At 50.8% G+C, this 22,079-nt stretch overlaps 1 protein-coding gene across 4 annotated transcripts in view; it reads right to left on the reverse strand.

The window, feature by feature from the left end:
• Positions 1 to 1,976: 1,976 nt before the first annotated feature.
• The window catches only part of FASN1 (Fatty acid synthase 1), a 29,777-nt gene continuing 9,674 nt past the window's right edge, over positions 1,977 to 22,079 (reverse strand). For 3 of the 4 annotated variants that reach the window (XM_028304735.1, XM_028304734.1, XM_028304733.1), the window contains 21 exons: positions 21,340 to 21,535; positions 14,032 to 14,798; positions 13,354 to 13,584; positions 12,592 to 12,921; positions 11,905 to 12,408; positions 11,560 to 11,788; positions 10,974 to 11,455; positions 10,264 to 10,536; positions 9,977 to 10,156; positions 9,694 to 9,902; positions 9,244 to 9,532; positions 8,373 to 8,666; positions 7,558 to 8,088; positions 6,735 to 7,289; positions 6,456 to 6,643; positions 6,239 to 6,381; positions 5,055 to 5,375; positions 4,101 to 4,786; positions 3,395 to 3,679; positions 2,995 to 3,159; positions 1,977 to 2,835 (listed from right to left, as the gene is read on the reverse strand). In XM_028304735.1, the coding sequence (XP_028160536.1) occupies positions 2,473 to 2,835; positions 2,995 to 3,159; positions 3,395 to 3,679; positions 4,101 to 4,786; positions 5,055 to 5,375; positions 6,239 to 6,381; positions 6,456 to 6,643; positions 6,735 to 7,289; positions 7,558 to 8,088; positions 8,373 to 8,666; positions 9,244 to 9,532; positions 9,694 to 9,902; positions 9,977 to 10,156; positions 10,264 to 10,536; positions 10,974 to 11,455; positions 11,560 to 11,788; positions 11,905 to 12,408; positions 12,592 to 12,921; positions 13,354 to 13,584; positions 14,032 to 14,798; positions 21,340 to 21,514 (7,200 nt within the window). In that variant the 5' untranslated portion in view covers positions 21,515 to 21,535 and the 3' untranslated portion in view covers positions 1,977 to 2,472. Of the gene's footprint in view, positions 2,836 to 2,994; positions 3,160 to 3,394; positions 3,680 to 4,100; positions 4,787 to 5,054; positions 5,376 to 6,238; positions 6,382 to 6,455; positions 6,644 to 6,734; positions 7,290 to 7,557; positions 8,089 to 8,372; positions 8,667 to 9,243; positions 9,533 to 9,693; positions 9,903 to 9,976; positions 10,157 to 10,263; positions 10,537 to 10,973; positions 11,456 to 11,559; positions 11,789 to 11,904; positions 12,409 to 12,591; positions 12,922 to 13,353; positions 13,585 to 14,031; positions 14,799 to 21,339; positions 21,536 to 21,610; positions 21,950 to 22,079 lie in introns of those variants that run through there. The other variant, XM_028304732.1, reaches the window with a different exon arrangement.

Here is a 22,079-nt window from a genome sequence, read left to right on the forward strand (position 1 = left end):
AGTACCTACCTCTGACCTAGCTTATAAATAAAGACTAAATTAATTCAAACTATTTATTTTTCTTATTAAATGAAAATACGTAGTTTTTCCAATAAATGTCCTTTGCGGCACAGTGTATATTGTATTGTTCGCATTATGTATTGTGATTTAAGTGCATAAAAGTTTGAAATAAATAAATAAATATGTTTCACTTACTTGTAACAATATCCCAGAAAGAAAAACTGACCTATTAAAGTGTGTCTCAGCTGAACTAGGTAGATAGTACTTATTTTTGCTGCATCACGTTTTGACAATAAAAATTCACGTCTGATTCCATGGGTTCTAAGAAAAATTTCAAAGTACCTCCATCCGACTATCCAATACGGCACAAAGTATAATTTTCCCGTGAGTTTCGTTCACCGCGCCTCTCCCACGGACCCCGTGCACGCGTCGACGACCGCGCGCGCCGCGTGCCGGCCGCAGACTGGCGTGCCCCGCAACCACAAGCCTTGCCCGCAACGTCTTACCACAGAGCTGGTCTTGACATCTGAGCGATATGAGATACTCAGATAGGTTCATTTTTCTGATATTAATTTTAAAATTAAATAATGGAATGTATGGCTACTAATTTTGACTACCCACCATTTGATTTCGGATCATAAAATTATCATTTAACCATTGATAAATATAAGTCAAAAGTTTAATCATCATCATCATTTCAGCCATAGGACGTCCACTGCTAAACATAGGCCTCCCGGCTCCCCCAATGATTTCCACAATGGCCGGTTGGTGGCGGCCTGCTTCCAACGCCTTCCTGCTACCTTTATGAGGTCGTCGGTCCACCTTGTAGGTGGACGTCGTACGCTGCACTTTCGGGTACGTGGCCTCCACTCCAGAACCTTGCTGCCCCATCGGCCGTCAGTCAATCAAAAATTTAATAAGTAGGGTTTATAATTAGGCAGGTATAGATTTCTTAATCAAATGGTTTTCATTGAGGGGGTTTGGCGGAAAATAGCGCTTATAAGCAAAATGGCGATCACTACGGCAGTTTTCGGCGAGAATACGTTTGCTAACATTTGCTGACTTCCATAGTGATGTGTTTCATCCATTTTTAGTTTCCGTAATTTTAGCAGTGACATGGCTTACCGCTTAGCGATCGTCATTTGGCTTATTAGCGCTTCCAAGAACTGTTTTCCGTCAAACGCAACGCCCCCATTGTGTGACAAATAAATAAATTCTATTCTATTGATACCTACATACAGGGTGTCCCAAAAATAGTATCAAGCTGAAGCCCAGAGGCAGAGCATCAGCAGGGCTACCCGAATTACCCCCATGTATGTTCTACGATTTTTCATAGTTTAGAAGTTATCAATTATCATTGTTTCTGTAACTTTTTAAAATTTCATGAAGTTTTCAACTTTGTAGTCAGTCAACCCAGTAAAAAGTTAAAAAAATTAAAGCCTACCAAGAATAGGTCCTGAAATTTTAAAAAGTTAAAAAAATAATGATAACTTCTAAACTACGAAAAATCGTAGAACAAACATGGCACCCCCATGTATGTTCTAAGATTTTTTCATTGTTCGGGTAGCCCTCCTGATGCTCTACCTCTGTGCTTCGGCTTGACACTACTTTTTGGGACACCTGTTTAAATATATGCTTGGAATCTCTAAGCTCAGAATGCAAATAAAACATACTATGATGACCTGTTTTTTTATATTTTTAAACAACTGAAAAAGAAGTGAAAAAAGTAGGTAAACTAATGTTTTTTTTTACTTACTATCTTAAAACGTATGGGGCTTGTGTCTATTTTCTACTTCTACCACTTCTATTAGCTAAAAGACAACATTGTTAGCTATCGTATGATATAAAATATTTGCTTATTAGTGTTAAGGTGCCCATGCTGTCGCTTGTTTTTGAAGGAAGACGTGAATACTAAAAATGTAAAGTCTGATGCGCTATCGTCTGTACCGATGTGATCAAATAATTAAAACACAAACTAAAAATAATGCACTTTTAATCACAGGGCGCTGACGCCAAGTCAGTAACAAAATAAATTACCACAACAACCATACACATGAACAGAATATACTGCTACTTACGCACTATACATACATGTGATGTCAGAGTCGCTTACACGCTTCACCTACTTACGCGCTACGGGCGCCGTCCCGCGGGCGCCGCCCTCCGCCTCGCGCCAACTACATCCAGTAGCTGACCGGCATTCGAGATACATTCGCTCGCTAAACGTATAAACCTAAGTTTATACAGTGTCCACTCGTCACCGCGCCCCCGGCCGTAACGATCGTACGCGACGGGAGCGCGCGGGCGCCGGCGGGACGGCCTTTATCACAAGAGTCGAGCCGGGCTCGCATAAATAAATCAGTAACACATCGACCCACTACACTAGGCGAGATTCAGTCCTCAGCGGCGCGCGCGCCGGCCGCGCCTCCGCCGCCGCCGGACGGGCGCGCCGGCGGCGGCGGCGGCGCCGGGCTAGTGCTGCTCGGCCAGCAGCTGCGACAGGTGCGCGGCGATGGTGCGCGCCGAGTCGCCGGCCAGGATGGTGCGGTGGTTGCCGGGCAGCACCTCGGCGCGCAGCGGGCCGGCGCACACGTCGCGCAGCCCGTAGTAGTCGTCGCCCACGGTCACGTAGTTGTCGCGCGCGCGGAACAGCGTCACCGGCGCGCGCAGCTTGGCGGCCGGCCGGTACGCGTCCGCCACCACCAGCTTGCGGTAGAACGACGCGGCCGCCGCGGCGATGGCGGCGGCCGGGTGCCCGCCCGCGTCGCCGATCAGCGCCGTCGCGCGCTCCAGCCGCGCTTCCCAGCTCGGGAGCTTCTCGAGTTCGCTCGCCATCTGGGGACGAGAGGGGGCGTTTTTACGTCCGACTCGATTCGAAACAGACGAAAGTTTTAAAACGTCCGGGCGTCGATTCACGAGCGCGCCCGTCAAGTTTTCGGGTTCGAAAAGGAATCGACGCCCACGGGTCCCTCGAGGGCGGACGGGGGGGCTCACCTTGGCCTGGTCGAGGTCGCGCAGCTGCTGCGCGAAGTAGGCGAGCGCGTTGGCCTCGTTGGCGGCGGCGGAGGGCGCGGCGCTGCGCCGCTTGCCGCGCGTCGTGTGCGTGCTCAGGTACGCCGGCGAGCCGTCCACCAGCACCAGCCGCGCCGCGCAGCCCTCCTGCGGACCGACACCGTCAGACACCGAGCAACGATACCACACCTCACGGTGAGGTGCTCAAAATAGGGTTATGCGTATGCAATATTTCATCGAAACATTGAAACCTTCACACATTAAAAAAACAATTGACCAAAATTATTAGAATTACTTTAGACTTTTTTACGTCTTCTGTAAAATGAACTTTTTGTAGATATTATTTATCGATACCTCACGGTCGATTTGACATTTGGCTCACCTGCTCGAGCTGCAGCGCCATCTCGAAGGCGACGCCGGCGCCGAAGGAGTAGCCGAGCAGCGTGTAGGGCGGGCGCGGCTGGCGCGCGCGCACGTGCGCGAGGTAGAAGCGCGCCAGCGCCGCCATGCTGTCGAGCGGCGCGGCGGCCACGCACTGCAGCCCCCACGCGCCGCCCGCCAGCGCGCCCGCCACGCCGCGCAGCACGTCCACCACGCCCTCGATGGGGTGCAGCATGAACACCTCGCCCGCGCCCCCCCCCGCGCCCGACGGCAGTCGGACCATCACCTGAAGACGGGTAGCGTAAGTTCATTATCGTCCGCATAGTCTCGATGTTCAACTTTCATTTTTGGTTTTTCTTTTGGTTCGAAATGTTTAGTACACCCTACCAAGATTTTTTACAATGTTACGCTGTGGAAGAGCCGCTTCCTCGGACGCAGGTGCATAAGCACCTGCGTCCGAGGAAGCGGAGTGAGCACATAAGTGCTTAATAGAGAAAATTCACATCTACTTTTTAACCCTAAGATTGCAGCGAATAAATGTTTATTATTTATTTATTTATGTTTGCAAGCTCGCGGCAAACGTCCAGCACGAAACGATAAAATTAAAAGTGCCCCAAGGAAGATGCAAATATAATCTTTAAAATCAAAACAAAGATGAAAATATAGTATCTTCCCTGTTCAGATTTGATTCAGGATTCAGACCGTACCTGCGTGGGCATGAGTTCGCCCATGCTGGCCATCTGCACGAGGTCGTCGGCGGGCTCGGCGGGCGCGGGCGGCGCGGGCGCGGGCTCGGCGGGCGCGTCGCCGCCGGACATGGCGCGCAGCTTGGCGAAGGTGAGCGCGCGGATCTCCTGCGCGCCCAGCACCACGTCGTAGCCGCGCTCCAGCGTCTGCTTGATCTCGGCGCCCATCAGCGAGTCCATGCCGAGCTCGGCCAGGTTGGCGCCGTCGGACACCTTGCCGGGGTCCTTGATGCCGAGCACGTTGGCCACCACGTGCACCAGGTCCTGCGCGGGCGCGGCGGGCCCGCGGCGCTTGTCGGCCAGCACCATGGAGGCGGCCACCGCGTGCGGCAGCGCCAGCAGCGTGCCCAGCGCGTCCACGCACGACAGGATGCGCTGCGGCACCGTGCCGCCCACCACGGCGTCGTGGCCGCCGCCGCCCATCTGCTCCACCACCATGCCCACGTCGCCGATGGCGCCCCACTGCACGGCCAGCCCGGGCAGCCCGTCGGCCTGGCGGCGCTCCACCACGCGCTCCATGACGGAGTTGGCGAAGCCGTAGTTGGTCTGGCCGGCGTTGCCGCGCCCGCACGACACGGACGAGAAGGCCACGAAGTACTCCAGCTCGGGCGCCAGCTCGCGCGTCGCCGCGTCCAGGCACTTGGTCGCTGCGGGGACACGGTGTCGCTTTTAATGGCCACTTTGCTTCGCGTACAGAGTGACTTATACAAACTTTTGTCTATAAAATGACACGATCTCGAGTTCGTCAGTAAAATTACTCGTCAACTGAGTGCACAAAATAAGTAACAAAGCTATTTACGGAAGGTATACACCGAGTATGAAGTTTTTACAGAATCAAAATTGAGATTTATACAGGGTGTACAAAAAAAGAACGTGCCAAAGTTGAGGATCGTCGTCGTCGGGTCGGGCACTCACCGTCAACCTTGGGGCGCGCGACCTGCTTGAAGTCGTCGGGCGTCTGGTTCTCGAGGAAGGCGTCGCGCAGCACGCCGGCCAGGTTGAACACGCCGCCCACGGGCCCCAGCGCGGCCGCCTCCTGCAGCAGCGCGCGCGCGCCCGCGGGGCTGGCGGCGTCGGCCGTGGACACCAGCACGCGCGCGCCCTGCTCGCGCCAGCGCGTCACGCACCAGGCCTGGTAGCCCGTGCGCACGCCGCTGCGCGAGTTCAGCACCAGCCGCGTGGCGCCGCGCGACACCAGCCAGTGGCCCAGCTCCAGTCCGAAGCCGCCCAGCCCGCCTGCGACGTGCACTCTCGATTATTATGACTGCACGTGAACGCGAATGCGAGTTCCGCGCGAGAGTTGAAATGCGAATTCGGTATTTGACACCGTTTCCCAATAATTCTAAAGCACAATTTTTATAAGACACTTCATTTTGTAGTTTCGAGTTAAAAAATAGTGACGTCATTGGCTAGTATCACAATACAAAATCTATGGGAGTCTCGTTTTGACAGATTCAAAAAGTATGTCAATCGATCGGTGGTATCAAACACCGTATTCGGAAGACGGCGTCTCGACGCAATTTTGAGTCAAACACCGAGACGCGTCGTGTTGGAATTTGAGGTTTCGAAATGAGGACGCACGATGAAGTTCACTCTCATAAATGAATCTGACGCCCGTATTCACAAACGATGCTCGATAAAGAGAAGCGGCAAATCGAACGCGCAGCGTTGAATAGAGCTCTGTGGTCGGATCGTGTGTGACTGTGCGTCCACGCGCACTGCGAGACCTCATAGTGGTGTTTGTGTACACGGGCGTGGACCGAGTTCGCTAGCGGCGGAGCCGGAGGTCGGGCGGCGCGCTACGTTTTAATGTTTTAATTTAATGAATGATGTATTTTGTTATTATTATTATTTTTTTATTTTTTGAATAATTAATTTATGGTTTTTATTATTATTTTTTTTCTTCTAATTTCTTTTTTTTTTTGTATAGCGCTGCAAAAGGCACCCACTGAAAATCAGTGTCTTGGCAGTCACACTTTCAAGATATTACTGAGTGGGTGACCTTTTTTGGCAACTTAGTTATTATTTTTTGTGTATGTCTATGTTGCTTGAATTTGTTGTTGCCAAAGTAAAGTTATTTTGTTTCGCTTTGTACGTACCCACGAGCACGTAGGTCTTGGCGGGGTGCATGTAGGTGCGCGGGCGCGCGGGCAGCAGGCGCGCGGCGGGCGGCGCGCGCGCCGGCTCCTCCTCGCGCACGCGCAGCACCACCTTGCCGATGTGCTTGCCTGTCGCCATGTACCTGCACACACGACACAACGTCAGGACACCGGAGCTCGACGAACACAGTGCCGAGGCGCCGGGGGAGGTACGCACCGGAAGGCCTGCTCCAGCTGCTGGTCGCCGAAGACGGTGGCGGGCAGCGGCGTGACGGCGCCCGAGGCGAGCCCCTCGCGCATGCAGCGCACCACGGCCGCCTTCTCCGCGTTCTCGCCGTCCGCGTCGAACAGCGCGTCCAGCAGGATGCCGTGGAACGTGGTGTTCTTCAGGAATATCGACATGCCCTGCAAGCGAAACGGTCTCACGTCACACGGTTTTCCGTCACGATATATGAACGAATAAGTTTCCGAGTTCGCACGGCGACGCGACACTCACCAGCGCGGTGTTGTTGGAGAGGTCCAGCTTGCCGATCTCGAGGAAGCGGCCGCCCTCGGCCAGGCAGCGCACGGAGGCCTGCAGCTTGTCGTCGGCCAGCGAGTTGAGCACGAGGTCGACGCCGCGGCCGCGCGTGCGGCGCAGCACGAGCTGCTCGAAGGAGGCGTCGCGCGAGTTGCCGATGTGCGCGTCGGGCAGCGCCGGGAAGCGCCGGCGCAGGAAGGCGCGCTTGTCGGGCGTGCCCACGGTGGTGTACACGGTGCAGCCCATGTGCAGCGCGATGGCGATGGCGGCCTGCCCCACGCCGCCCGTGCCCGCGTGCACCAGCACGGCCTCGCCGCGCGCCATGCGGCCGCGCACGCACAGCGCGTAGTACGCCGTGGAGTAGGCCACGGGCACGGTGGCGGCCTCCTCCAGCGTCCACTTGGCCGGCACGTCCCACAGGAAGCCCTTGTCGGCCACCACGCTCGTGGCCAGCCCGCGCGCCGCCACCATGCCCATCACGCGCTTGCCGCTCGACGAGCGCCCGCTGAACTCCAGCCCGAGGATGCAGTCCTGGGGAAGCGACGTCACACACATAGTTAATAACTTGTGTTTGTAAATTTTATATAATAAAATAAAATATACGGTGCATGTAACGATTGAATTCAAACCCAAAAATATTTATTGTGAAACATATTGTAGATTTTTACAGAAATTACGTTGTGACAGTCTGACCGTGTTTGGTGAAACACCTGGTTGGCGTATGTACAATAATAATATGATCGTTAGACGAAACGTTACGCCTCCGAATGAGAAAAATGAGAAGATAGACGGGTCTCACCTGTCCGGCGAGGTTGCCGGGCAGCGCGTCGGGCGGCAGCTTGCCGGTGGCCAGCATGATGTCGCGGAAGTTGAGCGGCGCGCAGTACACGCGGCACAGCTCCTCGCTGGCGCGCAGCGGCAGGTGCGCCGCGTAGCGCAGCGGGCTCTCGATCCAGCGCAGCGACGACAGGTCGCCGCGCGTCAGCGTGTTCACGTACGCGTGCTCCACCTGCAGCGCCGCCGCGTCCGGCTCGGCCAGCGGCAGGTGCCGGTACGAGCCCCACACGCCGCCGCGCAGCACGTTGAAGGCGGCGTCGCGCCGCACCTGCGCCGCGTAGGCCGGCGCGCCGGGCGCGAAGGCGGGCCCGCCCGGCGCCAGGAACACGCGCACGCGCGCGCCGCCCGGCTCGCGGCGCAGGCACGTGCCCAGCCCCAGCGCGCCGCCCGCGTCCGCGCGCGACACCACGTACACGCGCATGTCCTCCGTCTCGGCGCGCGCCACCGCCTCGCGCAGCGCGTCCACCCACGCGTACGAGCTGTCGTCCGTCACCTGCGGGCAGCGGGGGTCAGTCGCGGTCCAGTCTCGTGCCGACTTGCGCCAGAGACTCATAAAACTCATTTATTTATGCAAGTAGGCTTTAAAAAAACAATTTAAACACGTCCCAGAATTAACCCTACCACTGCTTCAGGACAAATTTCTTCAAAATCCTTTAAATAATCATCGATTTTATAGTGTTTTTTCATTAAGGTACTTTTAATATGTTTTGAATTTATAAATGGGCAGTTCTACAACAGTTTGTGGTGATTTATTAAAGAATTCGAGACGGCACTCACGTCAACAACGACGTGGGTGGAAGGGATCTCGGGCGTGCGCTGCAGCAGCAGGTACTCGCAGCCGGCGGCGAGCTGGCGCGACAGCGGCTCGAGGCCGGCGCGCGCCAGCACGTCGCGCGCCTCGGGCGCGTCCAGCGCGCGCCGCGCCTCCTCCAGCAGCAGCATGCCGCCGGGCGCCAGCGCGGCCGCCGCGTGCGCCAGCGTGGCCGCGTCGTGGCGCGACACCAGGTCGCACGCCAGCACGATGTGGCAGTCGCTCTCCACCGGCCCGGCGCGCCCGTCCTTCTGGGTCACCTGCGCGGGGACACGCGGACTCGTTACAAATCACGTCGATTCGTGGAAAGCGGTTTCGCGAATCTCGAGCGACACCAGGCCTGTTCATCTCCGCGAGTTTACACCTACAGGATACTATTCGATAAGGCCTCACATACGAGCGAACATTGACTCACGCACGCGTATTCTTGTGTATGATGGTAGAAAATAAAGAAAATGGTGTACTAAATACTGTGCAGTATTTAACTGCCTAAATAATAATAAAAACACAGAATGTACTTTTTTAAGTTGCCTCAAGACACTGAGAGGTAAATAAGTAGTTAATAATATTCATGATAATTCATGCTAAATCATGTACTATTTCCTCCGCCATTTTCCGCAGTTTGGCACCTCACGTCACATCATTTTACCGAAGTCAGCTCTATAGCTTCGGCGCAATGCCGATCACTGACGTTTGTCAACAAAATGTTGCTTGACTCTTGAGACAGGCTAAATTACACCATATTGTTAATGACATTGAGCATACATTTTTTTAAATACCTTCGCGAAGTAAAACTTCTGTACGTAGTACTTATTATTATTCTGTGGCGACACGCACCTTGACGCCGAGCGGCTGCAGCGCGGCGGAGTAGGAGGCGGCGGCGGCGCCGGCGCCGGCGGCCACGGTGGCGTCCACGCGCAGCTCGGGCTCGGCCTCGAGCAGCGCCAGCGCGGGCGGCGTGAGCAGCGCCTCGGCCGGCCGCTCCAGCGCCAGCTCGGCCAGCTTGAGGCGCGTGAGGGCCAGGTTCTCCACGGCCGTCTGCAGGCTCACGGTCAGCGCGTCGCGCTTGGAGCGCGTGGCGTCGTCCGTCGCCACGGCCGCGTCGTCGTACGGCCGGAACACGTATCTGGGGACCGCGAAGCGGCTCAGTCGTGTCGTTTGAATACTCGTAAAACTCTATTTATTTTTGCAAGGAGGCTTTTAAAAAGCACATGTTTTCAAAAATTCTTTTGGGGATGTCGACCGTTTCAGTTTAGGTTAAAAAATCAAGAAGTTCAATGTACTCACTTCTCCAGTTTGGGCGCGTTCTGCGCGTTGGTGCGGCGCGGCGCGAGGCTGACCTTGAGGTTGCGGATCTCGACGCCGCCGGCCGCGATGAGGCCGAGCTGGTGCACGCAGCGCACGCGCACGGCGTCGCCGCCCGCCGCCGCCGCCGCCTGCGCCGCCGGGTCGATGAGCACGCGCTGCAGCCGCGTCGGCAGGTACAGCTCGCGGGTCTGCGCACAGAGGGAGCGGTCAGTGTGTCGGGCGAGGTCGCGGGGTCGCGGGCTCGCGGGGCGGGAGGGCGCACCTTCTGCGAGATGATGAGGTACTGCAGCATGGTGTCCATGAAGGAGATCCAGTTGCCGCTCCAGTCCAGCTCGCCGTCGGTGGCGCGCCAGTCGGACACGCGGATGCCGCGGAAGGCGCCGCCGTAGTTGTAGCCGCGCAGCCGCAGCTCCTTGTACACGTCGTCCTCCTCCAGGGGGATCTGTCGACACACGGGGCTGTCAAAATCGACTCGAACGAAGTTTACCTTTTTGAAATACTTTATTATTCGAATTTTATTTATTGATTTATTTCGTCCGTGGCTCATACCTCAGCGGGGTTGGCGGGCGGCACGTCGGCGACGTCGAGCGGCAGGCGCTCGGCGGCGGGGTCGGCGGCGACGCGCACGGTGCCGGTGACGACGGCGGCGCCGGCCTCGCACACGTTGAACTCGCCCGTGCCCTCCAGCACGTTGACGAGGAAGCGCACGGGCGCGTCGCGCGTGAGGATGGTGGCGCGGCGGAAGGCCACGTTCTCGATCACCACCGCCAGCTCCTCCGGCTTCTTGTTGTGCAGCTTGGCCATGGTGCGCCACACCAGCGTCTGCGCGCACACCCAACGAGTATGATTCGATCAGTACTTTTGTACTCAATAAATCGTCCATCGAACGCTGAAGCTGGGTTGCTAACTGGGTTTAACTTGGACAAATGTGAAAAATCTGTCAAACTTCATAGGTACAAAAAGCACCGGTTGTCGTTATCGTTACGGTTAAAATGAGGTGGTGCAACTCAACCTAAACAATAAAATTTGGTGTCGACGATCCGAGATCGTCAAAGACCTAGCCTAGGCGCAGATCACCGATTTTTAGTTGGCTGATAGTTGGGCCCGATTCAAATTTGTATGAAAAATCGGACGATACCAAATCGCTGTAAGGTGAATGTGATCAACAGCCCGACCCAACTATCAGACAACCAAAAGTCGGTGGTCTGCGCCTAGGCTTAATATCTTTCGCCCGACGAACGGTCGAATCGGCGACTCACCAAATATCCGGTGGCCGGGAACAGCACGCGGCCGTCGATCTCGTGGCCCACGAGGAACTCGTCCTCGGCGCGGTTGAGGTCGATCTCGATGACGTTCTCGCCGGAGCGCGCGGGCGCGGCGAAGTTGGCCACGGCCCACTCCACGCCGTGGTCCCACAGCACGCTGGAGGCCAGGCCGGGCGTGCCGGGCGGCACGGGGAAGGGCACGGCGGGGTACAGCGCGCCCAGCGCGGGCTGCGCGCCGGCCGCGAACAGCCTGCCCAGCGCGGCCAGCAGGTGCAGGCGCGCGTCGGCCGCGTCCCGCCGCACCAGCGCCACGTGCGCGGCGGGCGCGGGCACGGCGCGCTTCAGCACGGCCTGCAGCAGCGCGTGCGGCGCCACCTCCACCACCAGCGCGCGCGCCGGGATCTCCTTCAGCGCGTCCGCGAACCGCACCGGCGACAGCAGGTTGTTCACGTGGTACGCCACGTCGCTCATCTTGGCTGCGGGCAGAGCGCCGGGTGAGACACGAGCGGAACGTGCGTTAGGTTCGAACGATATTTGTCTTTTTGCATTAAGTTTTTCATAATGTAAACAGGCGACTGACCGAGGTCGGAGTTCCACTGGTCGCGCGGCAGCGAGGAGGACACCCAGCGCGACGAGCGCGGCTTGGGGTTGGTGATGACGCGCTCCAGGCTGCGGCGCAGCAGCGGCGCGGCGGCGGCGATGTACTTGCTGTGGAAGGCCACGCCGCTGCTGTTGACGCGCCGCGCGAACACGTTCTCGGCGGCCAGCTCGGCGACGAACTTCTCCACCGACGCCACGGGGCCTGAAATCTACGGAACGACCGACGTGCTCCATTAAAACGAAACGGTCTATGGACGAAACTGTGAGGTGGATCGGGCGTATCTGAAGCATCGAATGCTATCAGTCATAATAGAGAGACACGTACCGTGACGCTGTCGTTGGCGTTGTGGCAGGCGGGGAAGACGTCGGGCGGGCAGCGGCGCACGCACTCGTCCCACGACAGGCCCACGGCGGCCATGGCGCCCGGCGCCAGCTTGGCGTCGACGATGCTGCGGCCGCGCCAGTAGGCCGCCAGCACGGCCTGCTCGCCCGTCAGCGTCTCGTCGGCGTAGGCGCAGCCGATCTCGCCCACCGAGTGGCCCACGATGCCGTCGGGGCGCACGCCCACCTCGCGCAGCACGTCCACGAGCGCCACCTGCACGGCGGCGATGGACACGAAGGACGCGATGACGTCGTCGAAGGCCTCGTCGGGCGCGTCGCGGATCACGTGCTCCAGGTCCACGCCGTGCGGCCGCAGCGCCGCGGCCGAGCGCGCGATGCTGGCGGCGAAGGCCGGCAGGCGCAGCAGCGTCCTGGCCATGCCGGCCCACTGCGAGCCCATGCCCGAGAACACGAACCAGATGGGCCGCGGCTCACTGCTGTCGTTTTCCTGCCACACACGAATGCTTTCGTCACATCGAGAGCGCTTCACGCATTGAAATACACGACTGTATAGATTTTATTAAACAGGTAGGTGCTTAACTAGATTTTGTTACGATGAATATTAAATACGATTTGAGTTTGGGACCTGTTACTGATGAAAATGCTGAATGAATTAAAAAATATCGCTCACCACAACTTCCTCGACGACGTCGTCGGCCAGCAGCGCGTAACCGCGGTGCGCGTGGCCGACGATGTTGTGCGCGTGCACGCGGTCCAGCAGCGCGTGGAGCGCGCGGTCATTGGGGTGTTCGCGCGCCAGCGCCAGCAGGCGGCGCACGGCGTCGTCGGTGCGGCCGGACGCCACCACGACGCGCGGCACGGCGTAAGCGCCCTCGGTCGCCGCCGCCGGCGCCGCGCGCCCGCGCTCCGACTCCAGGATGACGTGCGCGTTGGCGCCGCCGAAGCCGAACGAGTTGATCGCCACGAGCCCGCCGTCCCATGGCGTGTTCTTGTCCACGACCTGGAATCGACCCGTCCGTTTAAGTCGTGTCCTGAAGCGTAGGCGAGCTTCGATCCGTGAAGAAAATGAGGGTTCACGTTCGGAGCGCCGACCCTCGCTCGAGTGGGTCGTCAAAACCGTATTAAATGATGATCTAGTTCTGAGCATATTTTATTTTATTATCTGTGATTGTTACTTGTTGTGTATGCCTAGTAATAAATAAATAAATAAAACTGTGATTTGTACAAAATTTTTCTCAGACCGTGTGACCTCAAAACGATTAATATTTTATAGCTCTTAAAGGTTTAACCGCGTCACACATACGTAGGCATCTGTAGACATTAAAACGATTTATATGTCAATAACACCAGTCAGGAACTAAACACGTCGATATAAAACGCATATGTCGTAAAGCAACAAACGGTCGAGCGTCGAGTGCGCGCGGCGGCTCACCTGGATGCGGCCGTCGCTGAGCGCGGGGATCTCGGCGTTGGGGCTCTTGTAGTGCAGGTTGGCGGGGATGACGCCGGCCTCCATGGCCACCACCATCTTGGCCACGGAGCACAGCCCCGACGCGGGCTCGGAGTGGCCCATGTTGGACTTCACCGAGCCCAGCAGCAGCGGCGTGCTGCGCTCCTCGCAGAAGAAGTCGGCGATCGCGTTCACCTCCTGCGGGTCTCCCACCTGTGCGCGGTGTTGTATTAGTTAAATGACGGGCGCGTCGATCGATGTAAAAAACGAATTCAGAAGGATCATGCCGATAAACGCCGAGTACTGTGTTCATATTGGCTGCGCGGGCTAAAAAAATATTAACATACGAGTTACATGCTGACGTAGGCTGTAGACGTAGGAATACCGATTTGCATAATAATACATATACATATCTGATGGGTTTATGTCTGGTGCGCAGCGTGAGAGTTCACCGGAGATGTGTAGGTGATATTATTTTGAATTTGAATAGTTCATAAAAAAGAGCCGTGCACGTGCCAAACGCAACCACGACCGCGCGGCACACAAACACAGCGTCGGCGAACTCTTTATGGCATGCGAGATTCGTTATCGCAGTGCGAAAAGACTTTTAAATCGAAGGATCGAAGGAACACCGGCCGGCGAGTTGGTTTCTTGACGTACCTTGGTGCCGGTGCCGTGCGCCTCCACGTAGACGACGTCCTGCGGGCGCAGGCGCGCCTCGGCGAAGGTCTCGCGCGCCAGGCGCTGCTGCACGGCGCCGGCGGGGAAGGTGATGCCCTGCTCCTTGCTGCCGTCGGTGTTCATGCGCGCGTTGCGCACGGTGGCGTAGGCGCGCCGGGCCGCGCCGCGCCGCTGCAGCAGCACGGCCACCACGGCCTCGGAGCGCACGTAGCCGCGCCCGCTGGCGTCGAAGGCGGCGCAGCGCCCGTCGGGCGCCAGCATGCTGAGGCGGTGGAAGTTCAGCGAGTTGCCGGGCTTCAGGCACAGGTTGGAGCCGGCCACGATGGCCGCGTCGCAGTGGCCGGCGCGGATGGCCGTGAAGGCCTGCGCCAGCGCGAACAGCGAGCTGGAGCAGGCCGTGTCCACGGCGTACGAGGGCCCCTTGAGGTCGAAGGTGTAGGAGATGCGGTTGGGGAACATGGCGCGGCAGCAGCCGGTGAGCGCGTAGCCGTTGATCTTGTCGGGCTCCTGCGTCCACATCTCCTCGGACTCGGAGTTGGACACGCCGACGTAGACGCCGGTGCGCGAGCCGCGCAGCTCGGCCGGGCTGTAGCCGGCGTCCACGATGGCCTCGTGCGTGGTCTCCAGCAGCAGCCGCAGCTGCGGGTCCATGAGGTGCGCCTGCTTGGCGTGCACCCCGAAGAAGGTCGCGTCGAACAGCTCCAGGTTCTTGAGCTTGCCATTGCGCTCCGGCAATCCGTGCAACCCTGTCGGGCAAAACCTTAATGTTACGATGTCCGTGTGATTTAATTTGATCTTGCTATTACCTTCTTGACTAAAGATGACATTGAATTTTAATGTATCTCTTGGTTACATATAAAGTGTTAAAACTAAATATTAGGTATTCCGTCGTGACTCTATTTTCATGTTATTGCAGCTGTAAGTACCTATACATATACCGCCTTAACTCTGATTCAAATGCTACTTCATCTCAAGTGAAGAACCGTATGCAGCCAAATGCAATAATGTAAATTAAATGTAAAGTAAAAATATTGGCGAAATAGGCGAAGGATTATTTATAGTCGTTGTCAAGTCAAAATTTGGTTAGCGGGTCACGACGAAGCGCAGACGGGGATCCCTAACAGCGTGTAACCGGTTTTTTACAACCTACCTATAAATCCGACGACGCGCAACTGACGCAGGAGTTTGTGTTTGCGATGTCAAGAGCTATGCTTGAGTCAAGGCCGAGCCGTCACCGGCTTCGAAAATAACAAAACGACAAATGCTTACCACCATTACATTATTATGTTTTCGAGTATTAATATTAATTAAACATTTTATGCTAAACGTAATTTGATGTTTTAAAATAACTGGTGCCTTTTAATTTAATCAAATTAATTGATCGTGAAAATGAAATAAAATAAATGTTTTCTTAGGAAATAATAACACATGAATTTGAACTGCTATAAAACTTTTCAGTATACGCAATTTTTTTTAGATAAATGTTGTTGTGTTGGCCGTAGATTAGCCAGTCAGTGCGCGGGTAATGCATAACTATGTACTCGTAACATTGCCAATGCCTTGCTCTTTATAGTCACAAGTAATTAAGTTATGCACCGAGCGCGGTCTCCGCACAGTCTGGGGCACGCATATCTCAGTGCGTCACAAGTGATGGAGAGGATAAGTATGATGATCGAGAGAAAACCTTGTTAGGAACGTTTTCAGGGCCTTGGTGCTGTTTGTAATTCAGATCCACTTGCTTTGTTATTTAGAGGAAAGTTTTTTCTTATGACCACTTATTATGTAGAGACTGAAGGTTGGCTATTCCTAGGGTTTCTTCTGACCACCAACAACAATTAGTCTATCACTACAACGCATATTATTATGTAAGTATTTAAGTTGCCATAAAATTAAATACAATATCAAATAAGATTTTCGCAAATCGGAAATAATAATGTATTTCATAAATATTAATTAATATTTGTTGAGTACGGCGTAAATATTATTTTACTGTTTTTTTTCTCACCTGACTGGACTTGCAATTTAACGCCAATTCCAAAAGCTATGCATGCAAAAATATCAAAATCAAAACTAATCCTAAATACCGCTCGATTTTATATTTGATCAAGTTATTATGTCATGTCAGAGAGCAGCGATGATTGTCTCGCATCGTTTGCTATAGAATTTAAGTAGGTAGGTAATTTTGACGCACGCGCGTTAAACAACTAGCCAATGACGCAGAAGATGGTTACATTTAGGGTTTTTTCGGCAAGGTTGTCGCTTGTAAAAGCGAAAAGTCAATGCAGGAACTATGTTGAATGTTTTCGCAAACCGTCAACAAATATTACACTGTTTTGTATAATCGTTAATGAGTATGGCACACGTCACCGTCAGCACCCGATTGCGTGCGCATGTAGCTTGCGGAAGAACATCGTCTCTTGTGTACTTTGCAAAAATAACTTGAATAGTCAATACTATTTGTTTTATTCTAGTACTAACTTAAGTAGTTTATGGTAAGATGTTACAGCTAGGTATTATTGCACAAAGAACACGCGCGTTATACAATAGAATCGACAAGTAATTAGCTGGAAGATGGAGGGGCCACATTTATGCATAACTTAATAAAAAACGCTGCAATAAATCGCGTGACTGATAAACTGTAAGTATGTTACAGTTATGTCGTAGTAACGTAACTCAAGTCATAGGTACCCTGGTAGTACCGACTCTTATCTAGCCTGCGTAATAAATAGTTACGAAGAAATATTAATTTTATTTATTTTAATTTCGGTTTCTTTATCTTTGCTTAGTCATGATTACTAAAATCAATCCTGATCACGCAGGTCTCCTAAACTATCGCCGATTGTCAAATTGATAGAATGTATCAGTCTGTAGCAATAGTACTTAAGCTTAGCAATCAATTAACGGCTTCACCTATATAAATTGTATTTAACAAAACGCAGCTGATATTCCCGCCAGTGTTAGAATTATTTATGCAATAGTATCGATTGATCGTCCGTATATCAGTCGGCGGTCGGTGAACGCAAACATTATGCGTCATGCAATTCATAATAATAAATAACGGAAGTGGCGGACTCTCAGATCGCGATCAGGAGCGGGTCGCATCACGTACAGTCTGTCATAATGTGGCCAATTAAATCGGAGGGAAGCAACGACCCGGCGCGCGCGTCGCCGCCGCATCCATCCGAGGCTAGCCTGCTAACCTCGTTACAGTTCAAGATTCGATTATAGAAGTAAAAAATTAGATTGGATCTTGCCCGTGGGAGTAAGCTAACTAAGCTACTTGTACACCAGACAATCGTAGGATCGCTGCCCTGCTGTACTATATTTATCTCCATACTTCGAAGTGAAGTACTCCTATTCTGTAGTTCATTGTAGAGTATTTTGCTGTCACTTCTTATGCGCAAATGTTTATACATACATATTTTAATACACTTTCTCGCAGTCTGGTCATCACTTTTGTTTTTTGCTTGTATTATTTGAAACACTTTGTGTGCTAAATAATTAAGTATTTCTATTCATCAATAAGTATAGTTTTAGGTGTGATTATTTATTTATTTTATTTGGAAAACCAACAGCAATACTAATACAAATAATTATTATTATTTAAATAATTATTTTATTTTTTGCAATTCAGCGGTGACGTATTGTAGCGAGCAGCTTAGTAATTTGCCACTTCGGGAAGTCGGCAGTGCCGATGCGAAACAAGCGCCGAGCTAAATTGTAGCACGTCATTTCGGCCACGAACACCTACATCAATTCGGTCATTATTGAGTTAACAACGCCAAAGTAGCGCTCCGGCGAGATGATGCGAGAGATAGTGCGCTATGCGCGAGAGCGAACAAGAGGAGCTGCAGATTCGCTCCGTCCGTCATTAGCTTATCGCGCGATCGGCGGCGATCAGCGCGCGGCGCGGGGCGCGGGGCGGGCGCGGGCGCAGCGCTCACGCGATACTTCAATTGTTGATAAACATGGTGCTGACGTGACGACATTGAACTTGCAGCATTAGTCAAACAGACAAAATAAACATTAGCACTAATCTTCGAATATTTTTCCGATTCATTGGACGTTGAATTTTATTAATATTAGTAAAATTATATCCTAAATTTTATAGTGCTGTTTAAATTTTATGTTTCTTTCATTTGTCATTTTTTGTGGTGTGCAATAAACAGTAGACCTCTATCAAATACAACGTGTCCCCAAATTCAACGATAAGCTGGGTGCCGTGGGGTGGACAATTGGAATTGGTCAAAAAATCCATTTTCTTTTTAGGGTTCCGTAGTCCTGACAAGGAACCCTTATAGTTTCGATATGTCTGTCTGTCTGTCCGAGGTTATGCTTGGAAACTATTGGCACTAGAGAGCTGTAATTTTGTGGAGGTATGTATATTAATCACGCGGACAAAACGATAAAATAAAATTTTGAAAAAAAAATTTTTAGGGTAGCTCCTCTACATAAAGTGGGGATGTTTTTTTTTCATCTTCTATGCCCATCGTGTGGGGTGTTGTTGGATCTGTCAGTTCTTCAGTCTTTTAAAATGGCTTAGGGGTTTCTAAGACTATTTTTCCATTTAGAGATCTGTTTGCAAATGATTCAAGTTTAAAGTGCCAATTTTTGTTCGAGTAGGGCGTCCCCCCTCTAAAAACTAAACTGTTGGCTTTAAAAATCTGTAAAAATTCGTAATAATACTACTTTTTATGAACTTTCAAGGAAAACTATAGCGGTTAAGATACATCAGTTAGTTTAAGAGTAATAGTTATTTAACTCATGTATTATAAAATTTCTTAACTAGTAAAAACTCCTTAGAAGAAAATATTAAAAGTGACTTTAGATGAAGTAATTGCTTGCTTCTGAAATATATTGTGTGAACCCTACACTGCACTTGGCCAATTTTTTAATTACAAAATAAATTATGAAATTCTTCAAAAATGTATATTTTAAATAACCACGACCACAATTTTTGAAATCATTCTGTTTTTTTTTTGTATCGGCAACCTAAGTAGTACTAGTGTACGTCACAACACTTAAAACCCTCAGAATGCTTGCAGTTTTTACACAAATATTAATGAAAATATTTTTTCTCCTTAGAATTTTGACAGATTTTTACTTGTCGTTTTGTAAAAAAAAGTACGGACACAATAGTGTCCGTACTTTTTTTTACGTGTAAAATATTGCGGCAAGCAATTTTTTTTATAAAATAGGGATGATGACTGGGTAATTAAATCTAAATTCTATTTAGTCCGTCATCAGACAGATAATTAGAAAATATTAGACTCATATTTTTTAATTTTTTCCATAACTCAATAATGACAGTATTATATTGAGTTGAAATGTCGCGTGACGTCACTTTTGAGTAAAAATTCTACTCAAGCGTGACGTATCGCACCATTTCAACTCGATGTATTAGTATGTATGTAGTAGCACTGTTATTATTTAATTATGAAAGAAAATAAAAAATATGAGTCTAATATTTTCTAATTATCTGTCTGACGGACAAATAATTGAAATTTTGTCATCTAGCCTATTGATGCGACGGACCAAGATCCGAAAATGATATTTATAATACTCTAAGTAAACTAGTCACTAGATTGATAGCAGAACGCACTGACCACAGAACCATATATCTAATGGAGAATTTGTAAGAACTTTGCAAAAAGAAAATAGTAAGTACAACAATTTATTTGTGATAAATAAGGAAATTACTTAAGTTTCCTGATAGCCTATTAGTACTAATCTGTCAATCACATATTATGCCAAACAAAATACATGAAACATGATGATGCCGAGTGCCGTTAAAAGAAAAATGATACATTTTGGAATAATATTATATTCAAAAGGGATAGTTGCTACGAAACTTTCGGAGTACAGTAGCGTCAGTAGCAGTGCTCGATACTACGAGAGGCCCTACGATGCGTGTACTACGCGCTACGGCGCGCGCACTCTACCGCACCAACACGCCGGCGGACATCTATCTAGCTTGACAATGTCAATTAGTACTGGCAGTAGTACACGACACTATTGGGTAGATACAAATAAAAAACATAAGTCAAGTACTACGCCGCGCCGTATATCATAAATACCTAGAATTTAAACCGTATTATGGAATATAAAGATAATTATAATTCTCAGTCAAACCAACGATTAACTCAAATTAAGGAACTGCCATGAAACTTGTAGGTAGAACAAAACTCTAGATGTATAATGATATAAGAGGTTAGCACCTTGTGTTGACTACTTGTCGATTAGATACCAAAGGCCGTCAGGTCGAATGCGCCATCCAATGTTACATTTCATCAGCTTCACTGCACGTTTAAATTTAATTTCCTACTGGTTCGTAAACACTATCTTATCTCATTTTATTTTTCAAATGCAAATGTGTGCAATGAGAATCTATTCTTATTAAAATGAATCTAATTATACTATCAGTCTAAATCTTATCTAACATTTTCAATGTATCGCTGTTGGTTTCTATAAAATAAATAAATAATTATAGTGTGTTGTTCAGAAATAAAAAACTGAGTAAATAAACCAAAGCAAAACTTATAAGACGGGTAAAATGAATAATTATTTAATTTATATTTGTCTTTTTTTTTTCATTTTCAGCATTTAAGTTGTGGCTTGTAAGGACGTTGGATTTTCCAACTTATTAAGCATAATGTCAAATAAAAAAAACAATAGATCGTACGTGTCCTTCACATTGTATGACGACGTTTAGTTAATGTGTTGTCAAGAAAATTTCAATATTATTTTTTTCCATTTATTTTCGATTTAAATTTTGAAAAACTTTTAAAACAATAACAATAGATTGTAACTTGTTGTAGGCTGTTTGACTTTCATTTTGACCTTTGGAAAACATATCACAGGAAAAGAATTAGTTAAGTATTAAGAAGAAGCATAACGTAGCTTCTAGTAAGCTCTATTTATATAGCACGACAGATCAATAGAAACATGTAATTCGTCAACTTGCCCTTCAAGCCTATGGCCCATTTAATAAATTAATATATTAATTAAAAATTAATTAATAAATTAATATAGTAAATATACTCTGCCTTAATTTCTAAAGAATGAATTAAATCTGAACTCAAATTTTACTTTTCTACAATGTATTGAAGAAAATGTAAAAAAATATTATATAATTAAAATACTTTCGCTTTAGGAACTCTTTAGTTTTAATAACCGAAGTGAATATTGTCACTTATTTTCTATAAGTACAAATATTTTGTTGTTAAGTTGGAAAAGTGAAATTCTAAACCAGTGTCAAACACAAAAAAAAAGAAAAAAGAAGCGTACCTGGTGGCCAGCGGCGGTCGTCAGCTGTGACGAGGTCGACGCCTTCGAAGAGGTTCTTGGCGAACTCCTCGATGGAGTTGGAGTCGGGCAGGCGGCCCGAGATGCCGGTCAGCACGATGTCGTCGTCGCAGGCGCCGCAGGGGCCCTTCTTTCCGTTTACCGTCGCACTCGGCATTGTGGCTTAGCTCTTAACTATCTGTAACGAAACGAGCACTTCAGTTCGACGCACTGTCCGAACGAAACTGAAAGTCCATCGGTCGGCAGAGGGTACCTCGAAGGACGGTGGCACCGCGTCCAGGGGACTTTCATGCGCGACGTCGATCGCTACTGAGTGTCGGAAGCGGAGTGCGCGGGAGTGTGTGGCGAGCGCGAGCCGCGAGCGGAGTGCTGCCGCGGCCGCCGGCCGGAGCGTTAAAAGGGTGCGATAGCAGGGTCGAGGTCGCCGCGGGTTATCGCGCAAGGACGACCAAGGTCGCCGTAATCTTCCTAGACGTTTTCACCCCTCTAACATTGATTACGCCTACACGTCAGCTATCTACTCGATCAGCTGCGATTCTCTCGCAAACTACGAAATTGAGATAGAAAATGTTACGACTACGGAACGACACATTCACGCAACGACAAACTCGCGTGTCGCGGTGATGTGTGCGATAAGGAAGTTTCACGGGCACAAAGGTCTGGGGAGCGTGAAAGCCGGGCGGGCGAATGTGGGAGTCGGAAGACGCAGCTCGTGTCCGCTT

This window comes from Ostrinia furnacalis, unplaced genomic scaffold, assembly GCF_004193835.3.
Source record: "Ostrinia furnacalis isolate ACB-3 unplaced genomic scaffold, ASM419383v2 OfSCF1491, whole genome shotgun sequence".
Taxonomy (NCBI): domain Eukaryota; kingdom Metazoa; phylum Arthropoda; class Insecta; order Lepidoptera; family Crambidae; genus Ostrinia; species Ostrinia furnacalis.